Below are 12,872 nucleotides of genomic sequence, written 5' to 3'. Positions count from 1 at the left end.
GACACAAATCTGAGAATGTATTGCCTAAAAATGTAGAGGAAGGAAATTTGTAATACATTTTCATGAGGAAATTAGTCTTGTAGCAAATATAGCATCATCTGCAGAAATTAAGATCAACTGCAGGATGAATAGGGCTTACTGACCAGCTTTTTCAAAGAGTCAATGCAGGCATAAAAAGTAAACTGACCTCCTCCTCTATTGTATGAATATATGGTTCCATAATTCAAACATTGTTTCCATAACTAGGTCAAGACCAATAAATCTTCCTCTCCTCCAGCTGAGTAGAAGAAACTGCCAGCTTCCAACCTTCCCTGAATCTCCATTCCATCAACTTTCTTCCTCTTAACTCCCTCCCTTGTTCTTCAAAAATCTCAGCTCTTGTGCATAACATCTTCCTTTTGATGATACTAAGGCACATCTATTTCTCATCCTGTCATTCTTTCTCAGGATTAGAGAACTTACTTTGTTCAGCTCTCCTACCTTCCTGCAATCTATATTTTTTTTAAAAATCTAAGCTTGCTATCTCTCAACGTCTCTTTGCACCTCTGGCAACCAAGACCCTTCACTTCATTATCACAAACCATTATAGCAACACAACAACAACTTCAAACCAAAAAACACGCAACATGTCTCTAATCCTACCACCCATACACAAAATATTTAATACTCTGACCATTTCAACAGACACATACAGGTTGAAAGCTCCACTGTATTCCAAACAGGCAATGCTAGTTTCTAAAGTCTGAATGAATGAGGCACTGGCTGACTCATGTGATCAATATACATATGGCCCAAATAATACCAACATTTTATCTTCTAATTTACAAATACATGCTGCTAAAATCCGAAAATATCCATCTGCTTCAGTCAGTTGGCCTTATTTGAATTTCAGATTGAAAATCCATGACATATATGGGATCCCCAATTGCAGAGCCTACACCAAGCAGAAATAACATGCACTTTATATAACACTTTCAATGTAGTAAAACATGCCAAAGCACATCACAAGAACATAATCAAGCACTTTCTTTATATGTGGGTGCTGCTTGCAAAGACAGCATTGTTTGAGATCCCTAATCTGAACCCTGATGACTGCTGGGCCATTTCAGAGGGCACTTAAAGAGTTAATCACATTACTGTGGGTTGGTAGTCATACGTGGTAAAGTCTGTACCTTTCTTTCCCTAAAGGACATCACCTTTTATGCCAATCAGCAATGGCTTCATGGCCATCATGACAGAGATTAATTTAAATTCCACCAGCTGCCTTGATAGGATTTGAACCTCTTTCCTCAGAGCATCAACATCGGCCTCTGGACATCTAGTTCAGTGACGTTATCTTAATGCAACACTTCCCCCCCAATAGACAAATCACATACAGAGATATTCAAACAAGTAACCAAGAAGAGGTAGATCTTAATCAGTGTCTAAAAGTGGAGAGGAAGAGAGCCCAATGAGGTGTGGACATAAGACATAGGAGCCAAAGGAGGCCATTCAGCCCATCGAGTCTGCTCTGCCATTCAATGAGATCATGGCTGATCTGATAATCTTCAACGCGACTTTCATGACTTTTTCCCATAATCCTTGATTTCCTTATTTGATTAAAAATCGGTCTATTTAAGCCTTGGATATACTTAATGACCTAGCCTCGACAGTCCCCTGCAGTAAAGAATTTCATAGATTCACTTCACTCAGAAGAAATTAATCATCTCTATCTTTAATGAGTGAATTTATACTCGGAGATTATGACCTCTGTATCTAAACTCTCCCACAAGAGGAAACAAACTCACATACCTACTCCGTCATGCCCCTTAAGGCTTCAATAAAGTGAATTCCTCACATGGTTCTGAACTCAAATAAGTAATCCCAAACTACTACTCATCTCCCCATAAATCAATCCCTCCATATCCGGGATCAACCTTGAGAACCTTTACTAGACTGCATCCAATGCGGGTATTTCTTCCCTCAGATAAGGGGACTAAAACTGTTTACAGTATTTTAGTTATGGTCTAACTAGTGCCTTGCATAATTTTAAGACAACTACACGATTTTAATATTCAATCTCCTTTGAAATAAAAGCCATATTCAGTGTACTTTCCCTATTTGCTGCTGAATTTCAACGCTATCTTTCAGTGATTTATGCACAAGGATTCCAAATCCCTGTGCCGTACCTTTCTACAGTCTTTCTCTATCTAATATTCAGCTCCTCTATTCTTCCTCCAAAGAGGATAGTTTCTCATCTCCCCACATTACAGTCCATCTGCCAAGTTTTGGCCCACTCATAACCTGCCTATATCCTCCTGCAGACTTTTTGTCATCTTACGACTTGCGTTTTTATGCCATCCGAAAATCTGGCAATAGTATATTCAGTTCCCTCATCTAATACAATATATATTGTAACAAAATAGAGGGGAAATCCAGAGCTTAGTGTCTGGACAACTGAAAAAACACACTGCTAATCTGATTAGGACGGAGAGTGAGAGATACAGAAACATTATAATGCATTCCAAGGAACAGGATTTCCAAACCAAACTCAAACACATAAATTGATTTGTAAGATGCCCTTCACATATGAAGGACCCTGCTGAGATAATTGTAGCACTGACAGTACCCACTATTGACCACAGTCAATAGCATTCCAGGAACATCAAAATGTGACTCATCCAGGTAAGTCAGAGTTGAGGCATGCATTAATACAATGCTCTTTAGATTATCTGGATAACAGAATCAAAGTCATTGAGATGATCAAACCTAATTTGACAGATTTCTTGAACTTTTGACAACAATTCTATTTCTTCTGTTGAGAATAAACAGACTGAAATTTCTGTCAACATTGTTGATGGTTTCTCATGTAGCACAAAGAACCAACACACAGTGATCTCGAATTTCACCAGAAACACGGACATCAAACTTAGTGCAAACACACATTATTATTTAGGAGACAGGGAAATCCATCAAACTTTCTGAATTTCCTTACAAATCAGTTTCTCATTTGATTTCGTAAAGGCCTTCCAGTGATGAGGAGCACCACTGCATAGAGCCATTGATGTAGTACCTCACAACAACAGACAGAAAGACAGACACCAAAGCCATACACTGACAGGTTGAAGTTGAAGGGTTTAAAACCATCTGAATCACTTGAGTTCAAAAGGGGAGCTGCAAATGTGTTGCTGGTCAAAGCACAGCCTGAAGCCATTGATCAACAAAGATATGGATCATATGATCAAGGAGCAAGAGGTGGCCACTTGGTCCCTCAAGCCTGCTCTGCTATTCAATCAGACCACAGTTCATTTGACTTTAACCTCAACTCTACATTCCTCCAATAATCTTTCCTCCTCCTGGTAATCAATCTAAAAACCGCTTCAAGTTCCAGTCTGATCCAAAAGAAAACCTTAACTACAAGTGTGCTCAGTCTCAGTCTTCCTCCTAACTCAACATTTCCTCATTGGAAAGGATCACTAAACCCAGTCATCACTAGAACCAGCCATTCGATACAGCTTTTGGCTCCACTTCCTGACATTATGATTCTCAGGCTGCACAGTACACTAATGATTTGAATTCTAAGATGGCCCATACCCTCGCCAAAAGAGTCAATGGTTTTGTGATGACCCTATCTGCTCCCTACTGTAACATCTTACCATCGTCTGGTTTCCTTTCTGTGAGGACCCAGAGTTCGGAGAAATCCGCCCTGCTCCCAGTACAGCAATTGTTTCACCGGCATCATCGACAACTTTGAAGTCCAAGTCTTCATTGTATTTCCTTCGTTTTACTTGACGGCCTGATCGTCGCTTCTACCAAACAAACAAGAAACTTGCGTCATTAAGACAGCATCTCAGAAACTGTCACAACTACGCTAAACACAGTCTACATAGTTTGGGCGGGAGGACTGGACAAATATTCGAATATTTCAGTCTTCAAGGGCCAATTGTACTGAAGCTTTGGCTGGCTGAAGGAAAGAACTATTCTGTTTAAAAAGTCCAACAACGACCAACTCCAGTAATTCCTCAGCAACTCTAACTGTCTACAGGTTGACATGTATTCTTCCTCCTTTATTTCTCTCAATATTCTATTCTTAAAGGCTGCTCAAATTCAAACAGCAAAGGCTATTTTTTCAATCAGCTTGTTTATCTCAGCCAGTGTTTCAATTACAATAGGTTGCTTGAAAGTTAACACAGGCAAGTTTAACAAAGTATCTGGTTCACATTCACTAACTTCCTTAGCACAACGCACTGTCATGGGGTCAAGGACTCCGTAGTAATAAAGTCACACCCTTGAAACTGGATAAACTCCAACTATTAGCACCAAACTCCCCAATCAACTGACAGATAGCTACACTTTAATGCATATCCTAAGTAAGCTGCAAAAACAGACTATATCCTTCAACTATAAATTTGTACAACTAAAATAAAAGTGAGACAATTATCTGAGAACAAAGCAAACATCTTCACACCTGGTACAATTAGTAAGACAACCGTCTTGGTCTCCTCTTCACTAATGTTACTGAGATCATGGATTTTATCAATTACATTAGCAGTTAATAGAAAGTACAGAACAGCAACAAGTTATCAGCACAATTGATCTGTACCAGTCTTGACCCACATCAGGATCCTCCCAGATTCCATCACCTCAGTCTATCCTTTTATTCTTCAGGTGCTCATTGAGCTTATTATGCATCTACAGCATTCACTTCAGTTACATATTGCTATAAGGAATTCTACATACTTACTGTTCTCTGGATCAGGATTCTCCGGAATTCTCCTGGTGGGGGTTGAAACGATGCACTTCTATTTATTGCCCCCAGTTTAGTTCTCACCCTTCTCAACCACAAATGGAAATACACAGGTAAACTATCAAAACCTTTCAAACCCTTTACATCCTTTATCCAATCATCTCTCAATTATTGCTTTTCTAGAGAAAGCAGCCCCAAGACTCTTTAGTCTTTCCTGATAGTTTACAAACTTACAATTCAATATATGGCATGACAAGAGTCATACCAAGACAGTAAAACAGATTTACTGTCAATCTTCAAATGTAACCTTCTTCAATAGACTGAAGGTTGAAACCTTCACAATTCTTAGATCAGACTAAGGCATGTTGGGGATACCTACAATAACCTAGACATGAGAAGCCAAGTGATACAGGTCAGGCTACAGCAGTCAGTGTTTGTCTTTCTGTCGTGGCAACATGACCAATTCTATTCAAACCTGGGAAAATGGTCGATGAGCTTAGCGCTACTGTCAACCATCAGGTTCTAGAATTATTTTCACTATAACTTATCAAGTAGCTTGGTGGGTTTCAATCTGAACGGTGTTCCTCATGTACAACACGGTAGAAAGTGAGTACTGATCACCATCTTACACATTCGCAACAATCCCAACTTTCACCTTCCACACTTGACATTCGTGATAATGTTGCTCTTTAGACAATTACAAAGAGGTGATCCCAGAAATTCACACTCAGTCTAAGTTAAAGCAAGCTTGGCACGGTTTTCTGAGATAGTCCCATTTCAAGTCATTCAATTTTAGATTCCAACATTCAAAATCTCTTTTTCCTGTTCTATCATCCTTAGCTCAATTAAGAGCCTTACTAATTAAAGCAATAAACTTCACAATTTTGACAACAGATTTCAATGTGTTGTGATCTCAGTTATGAGAATATTTGCTAGATTGGTTTGATAGTTCATTATCATTTTAAGAATGTATGGAAGAACTCAGAGGAAGAATGCGATGACAGGATTCCAGGATTAACTTGAAGCATTAAAGAATTCTTTACTATACAAACTGAACAGAACGATTACAATCATTATTGACCAAATACGTACACTGAACCAGTAAGATAATGTTTCTAAACAATACAAGCCATTACAGTAAACTTAATTACACACACAGAAATTAGCAGCTTCCATGGTAGAGCCCATCAATATGATCTCCCGGTCCATACCACAACCTACCAGACACAGTCACTCCTAGGGTACCAATTTTTCAGTAATACTTCTCTCACATAGAGATACACAGACCTACAGAATTCTGTCAAACTCCCTTTATTTTCCTTTGAACATTCAGAACTGAGTTCTTTGACTAAACATATGGCATTGAATATCTATGCCCTACTTAACTTACTTTCTTATATTTTTAAAAACATAAATCCACCAGTTTTCATTCAGAGCAAAGCTTCACCCTAATAATTATGTCCACAGCAACCCCAAGGTTTAATGCTTCCAAAAGCCTCTCAGAGGGTAAAGCATTATTTGTAAACCCATACAGACATAATCAAACCAACCTAAAGTTAACAGTTCACATAACCTGAAACCAAAGCCCTACATTTTCAACTCTTCATATGCAAAGTTGAATCCTGTACAGACATTCATAACAACCACTACCATACACATATATGCATGCTCAATATATATGGAATACACATACAGAAAAAAAAGGAAAATATCACCAATGAGTAAATATATAGTTCACCAAAATCAAAAATAAATGAAGTGTACAAATGAAAAACTTCCACATACCTCAGCAAAATAACTTCATTTAAATGGATCATATTTCTAGTCACTGCTACAACTAAAATGCAGATCTTATACTCAACTGATAACTTAAAAACCTAGTTTGTTTTTGTTAGTTTAAAATATTCAGGGATATGGAGTCAAGGTAGTTAAGTGGAATTATGGGGTGAATCAGTCAATGGGAGAACAAGCTGGAAGGATTGTATGCTTTACTTTTGTTTCTAAAGGTCAAAATACCACTACAACTCACCAGGATCCTTCTCCATCAAAAGCTTCAAATTTTAAAATTTAACCTGAAACTTTTCTGCACCAATGTGGACTGGAATGACAATAAGAAAACACCAACTTCAATGCTTGTAGTGTCTATACTATGGCAAAACATACAAACACAGAAAACAGGAGCAGAAGGAGGCCATTTGGCCCTCTGAGCCTAATCCGCCATTCAATCGGATTATGGCTGATCACCCAACTCCTGTTCTCACTCTTACCCCACATCTATTGATGCTTTTGGCCCCTGTGCAGTGTCCAATTCCTTCTTGAAATCATATAATGTTCTGGCTTAGCTTGCTTTCTGTGGTAACAAATTCTTCAGGCTCACCACGCTGGGTGAAGAAATTTTTCCTCATCTTAGTCCTAAATAGTCTACCTGCATTCTTAACCAATGTGCTGCATAGAAAGACTATCAAAGTAAACTGCCACTAGACCAAGCAATATGATGTTTGAAGAGATAACCAATAGCTTAGTCAAACAGGTAAATTGAAGCACATTTTAAACTACAAAAAGTCAAAGCTCTTTATCAGAATAATGAAGATTTACAACGAGATAGAAAAGCAGCATAAGATGGTAATAGCCATCTGGACCAACAGCCATTACAGGAAGGTGACTGAATGATGACCAAGATCAGGACATTCCTGATGAAGGGCTTATGCCCGAAACGTCGAATTTCCTATTCCTTGGATGCTGCCTGACCTGCTGTGCTTTAACCAGCCACACATTTTCAACCAAGATCAGGACCTTGACATTTTTGAACAGGAGGAGTAACTCTGATGACAAATGATGACATATGGCCAGTACGGATAAAGAGAACAACAAATTATAGATGGAGATAAAAGATAAAAAGGGCAGTAAATGCTAATGAGAATAGTTCACAGGCCATCTTACAATTCTTATGCTATTCAATAGGTTATTAATCAACAAATAAAATGAGCTTTTAGCTAAGAAAATGCAATACTGTTAATATAGACTGGACTAATCAAAATCAACCAGGATTGCTTGGAGGAATGAATTCACGTAATACATTCAAGGTGGTTCCCTCATATACTATGTTACAACACAAGGTAGAGACTGTTTTAGATTGCATTGTGTGTAATGGAACAGGGTTCATGAATGATCTCAGTAAGGCACTTTGTATGGGAGAAATGATCATAATCCAATGAATTTCACATATTGAGTTTGAAAGTTATATTAGAGCACTAACTTGAGGTCAATTAGAGGTAAGGAGGTCAAGTTGCCTACAGTAGAGTGGGAAAGTTAGATTAAAAATATATATACAGGTTGTTCTGTTATAATTCGACAGTTGTGTTTCTCTGCAACCTTGCAATACAGAAAATAGCACGATAGAAAGCCGCTACAGAAAATGATGCTGTAGAAGACCACTAATAGAAAATAGTTACACCCGTTCAGAAGAAAGTTTGCATTATCCAAACAACTTCCACAACTGGTGAATCGCATCATAGCCAATTTGTGCATGTTCTAGCAGAACGACCTGTACACTTGAACAATGATGGACTTCTTTTTAAAATGGCATGATTCTCAATGAACACATTCTTCTGACAAACTAACTCCATGGGAAAACTAATTTGTTTGTGGCTATAGGTCAAGATGGTATTAGGTTAGAAGAGAAAACTTAAAAGCAGTAGGCCCAAAGATAGGCAGTGTTTCAGATAACTGAAATGGAGCACCAAAGGGGTAATAAAGTAGAGACAACAGCAGCAGACTGAATAAAAACATTAAAATGTTATTCATACATAAAGAGAGAGCAGCAAAAATAAGCTTATTTTTTCTTCTATTCCAGCCTCAAAGAGAAAATGAAGAAATGGCAGAAAAATAAGTTAAGCATTTTGGCACAGGACAAGACAAAGAGTACACCAGGAACAGAGAGAAACCAAAGGCCTATATTAAATGAGAAACATGGAGTAAATAACATTACTAAAGAGAAACATATTAAAACAAAATGAAATGGTGTTACAACAAAAGAAGAGGTTGAACAGTTCATCAAATTTTATCAACACCTTCCACCCCGACCTCAAGTTCACCTGGACCATCTTGGACACCTCCCTCCCCTTCCTGGACCTCTCCATCACCGGCAACTGACTAATCACAGACATTTATTACAAGCCCACCAAATCCTACAGCGACCGAGACTATACCCCCTCCCATCCTACCTGCTGTAAAAACGCCATCCCTTATTCCCAATACCTCTGCCTCCACCGCATCTGTTCCCAATTCCACAGACTGAATTTGTCCCAGATGGCCATCTTCTTCCAAGATTGCAACTTCCCTTCCCACGTGGGTGACGATGCCCTCCAGTGCACCTCCTCCACTTCACCCACCATCACCACCCTTGAACCCCAGCCCTCCCAAAGCAACAAGGACAGAACTCCCCCAGTCCTCACTTTCCACCACCAACCTCTGCGTACAATGCATCATCCTCCGCCACCTCCAAACAGACCCCACCACCAGAGATATACTTCTGTCCCCAGCCCTATCAGTGTTCCAGAGAGACCATTCCCTCCACGACTTCCTCGTCAGGTCCATGCCTCCCACACCAGCCCATACCTCACTCCTGAGGACTGGAGGATAGCAAATGTGGTTCCCTTGTTCAAAAAAGGGTAGTAGAGACAACCCTGGTAATTACAGACTAGTGAGTCTCACTTCAGTTGTTGGTAAATATCAGAATAGGTTATAAGAGATAGGATTTATAACCATCTAGAAAAGAATAATCTGATCAGGGACAGTCAGCATGGTTTTGTGAAGGGTAGGTCGTGCCTAACAAATCTTTTTGAGTTTTGTGACAAAGTGACCAAACAGGTAGATGAGAGTAAACCGGTTGATGTGGTGTATATGGATTTCAGCAAGGTATTCGATGAGGTTCCCCACAGTAGGCTATTATACAAAATGCGTAAGAATGGGATTGTGGGAGACATAGCAGTTTGGATCAGTAATTGGCTTGCTGAAAGAAAACAGAGGGTTGTAGTTGATGGAACATGTTCATCTTGGTATCCAGTTACTAGCGGCGTACCGAAAGGGTCGGTGTTGGGTCCACTGCTGTTCGTCATTTTTATAAATGACCTGGATGAGGACTTAGAAGAGTGGGTTAGTAAATTTGTGGAAGACACTAAGGTCAGTGGAGTTGTGGATAGTGACGAAGGATGTATTAGGTTGCAGAGAGACATAGATAGAATGCAGAGCTGGGCTGAGAGGTGGCAAATGGAGTTTAATGGGGACAAATGTGAGGGTGATACACTTTGGCCGGAGTAATCGGAATGCAAAGTACTGGGCTAATGGTAAAATTCTTGGGAGAGCAGATGAGCACAGAGATCTCGGTGTCCAGGTACACAGATCCCTGAAAATTGCCACCCAGATTGACAGGGTTGTTAAGGCGGCATAGAGTGTTTTGGCCTTTATTAATAGAGGGATTGAGTTCCGGAACCAGGAGGTTATGCTACAGCTGTACAAAGCTCTGGTACGGCCACACTTGGAGTATTGTGTACAGCTCTGGTCACCGCATTATAAGAAGGATGAGGAAGCTTGGGAAAGGATGCAGAGGAGATTTACTAGGATGTTGCCTGGTATGGAAGGAATATCTTACGAGGAAAGGCTGAGGGACTTGAGGCTGTTCTCATTACAGAGAAGAAGTTGAGAGATGACTTAATAGAGACATACAAGATAATCAGAGGGTTAGATAGGGTGGTCAGGGAGGGCCTTTTTACAAGTATGGGAACGACAAACACGAGGGGACACAACTTTAAAGTGAGGGAAGATAGGTATAAGACAGATGTCAGAGGTAGTAAGGGTATGGAACGCTTTGCCTGCATTGGTAGTAGATTCGCCAAGTTTAAGTGCATTTAAGTCGTCATTGGACAGGCATATGGATGTACATGGAATAGTGTAGGTGGGATGGGCTTCAGATTAGTACGTCAGAGCGGCACAACATCGAGGGCCGAAGGGCCTGTACTGCGCTGTAATGCTCTATGTTCCTGGCGCCTTATCCTGTCACTGCAGGAAGTGTAAAACCTGCATCCACAGCACTCCCCACCACCTCCATCCAAGGCCCCAAGGGATCCTTCCACATCAGTCAGAAATTTACCTGTACCTCTCCCAATGTCATCTACTGCATCCGTTGCACCCGGTGTGGTCTCCTCGGCATCGGGGAGACGGGACGCCTTCTTGCAGGTTGTTTCAGAGAATATCTCTGAGACACCCACACCTACCCACCCCACCATCCTGTGGCTGAACATTTCAACTCTTCTCCCCCCCCCCAAAAAACCCTGTCAAGGACATGCAGGTCCTGGGCCTCCTCCATCACCAAACCGTTACCACCGGTAGATGGAGGAGAAATGCCTCATTTTCCACCTTGGGACCCTGCAGCCACATGGGATAAATGTGGATTTCAACAGCTTCCTCATTTCCCCCTCCCTCCACATTATCCCAGTCCCAAGCCTCCAATTCGGCACCACCCTTCTGACCTGCCCATCACTCCCCCCTCTGAACAATCACCTTTTCCCTCACCTTCATCCAGCTATCGCTTTCTCAGCTACCTTCCCCCCAACCCCACCCCCTCCCATTTATCTCTCAGCCCGCGGCTCACAAGTCCCATTCCTGATGATGGGCTCATGCCTGAAACGTCGATTCTCCTGCCCCTTGGATGCTGCCTGACCTGCTGACAAGATTAATTTCTGGGATGAGGTTTGTCCTATGAGATCGAGTAGGATGGCCACATACTGTAAACAGTTAAGGAGAATAAAACCTGGCCTTATGAAACATTTAAGATTCTGAAAGGACTTAAAAGGGTAGATGCTGAGAAGCTACTCATCCTGTGTGTTCTGAACAGGAGTCATACCAGACTTGAAATGCTAACTTGGTTTCTCTCTCCACAGGTGCTGCTAGACCGATTAAGATTTTTCAGTATTCTCACCGAACATAATCTCAGGGTAAGGGGACAGAAAATTTCAGACCAGGGTTTGGAGAAATCTCTTCAGTTGGTTATGAAACGTTAACTCTAATTTCTCTTCACAAATGCTGCCATACATGCTGAGTTTTTCCAGCAATTTCTGCTTTTGTTTTTGCTTCCTATTTTCAGCATCTGCAGTTCCTTTGTTTTTTTTTGGAGAAGTGAACAACAGATGCACTATTCAATGGAAGGGCTGCTTTCAATAGACCCTGTTTCACTGACTAGGTAAAAACAAGGATTGCAGATGCTGGAAACCAGGGTCTAGATTAGAGTGGTGCTGGAAAAGCACAACAGGTCAGGCAGCATCCTGCTCCTCGGATGCTGCCTGACCTGCTGTGCTTTTCCAGCACCACTCTAATCTAGACACTATTTCATTGACAACAAAGGCATGAAATTGGGAGATCTAGTTTATTTTAACCTTTGTGCAAAACTTCATTATCAGTAAGGAAAAATCAACACTTATTTACCAGTTTCAGAAGTCAGCAAAGGAGTATTTGAATAGACAAAAATCTGTAAAACTACGCAGAAAGAGGGACTGGAGTGGAATGGAGAAAACTCTGAAGAGAACTCATACCTGTCTCAAAATTTTAACTGTTTCTCTCTCCATAAATATTATCAGATCTGCATCCGCATTAATTTGCTTGTATTTTCTTGGAACGTGACAAGTCAGATAGGGGGCATTAAATACATTGTGCAATAAGAACACTGCCCACACAAGGCAGCTGTGAAATAACAAAAGTCAACAGAAGGGGATTCCAAAAGGGTCACTCGACCCAAAATATTAACTCTTGATTTCTCTCCACAGATGCTGATGGCCCTGCTGAGCTTTTCCAGCAATTTCTGCATTTGTTTCCAATAGCTGGGGATGTCTGACAGATCAATACAAGTCCTCTTTGAAATAGGAACTCATGTTTAGGATTCAACAGCCTTGTCAAAATCTAGGCCTTAGAGTTCTGAAACTGACTTCTTTCTCCAGGATACAAGTGAGGCTGACAAGACACTGAAATCATTGAGATATGTGAAGATAACTCACAAACACAAGGTTTCTAAAAGGGGTTTTATCATTCCACCTGTCTCAGTGTAAAGTCGGATACTTTCTGCTTCAACAGGAGGTTGACTGCAGCAGGAAGGCAT

General features: G+C 40.6%; 1 protein-coding gene across 6 annotated transcripts in view; it reads right to left on the bottom strand.

Moving 5' to 3' along the window:
- Window positions 1–12,872, bottom strand: part of chd6 (chromodomain helicase DNA binding protein 6) — a 268,663-nt gene that overhangs the window by 137,337 nt on the left and 118,454 nt on the right. For 5 of the 6 annotated variants that reach the window (XM_060836582.1, XM_060836583.1, XM_060836584.1 and 2 more), the window contains one exon: window positions 3,636–3,788. The exons of the other annotated variant lie outside the window; for it this stretch is intronic. In XM_060836582.1, the coding sequence (XP_060692565.1) occupies window positions 3,636–3,788 (153 nt within the window). The remainder of the gene's footprint in view (window positions 1–3,635; window positions 3,789–12,872) is intronic. 6 annotated transcript variants of the gene reach the window in all.

Source organism: Hemiscyllium ocellatum, chromosome 15 (genome assembly GCF_020745735.1).
Source record: "Hemiscyllium ocellatum isolate sHemOce1 chromosome 15, sHemOce1.pat.X.cur, whole genome shotgun sequence".
Lineage (NCBI taxonomy): Eukaryota > Metazoa > Chordata > Chondrichthyes > Orectolobiformes > Hemiscylliidae > Hemiscyllium > Hemiscyllium ocellatum.
The sequence above is the reverse complement of the archived record's forward strand: the minus strand, read 5'-3'. Positions and strand labels throughout refer to the sequence as shown.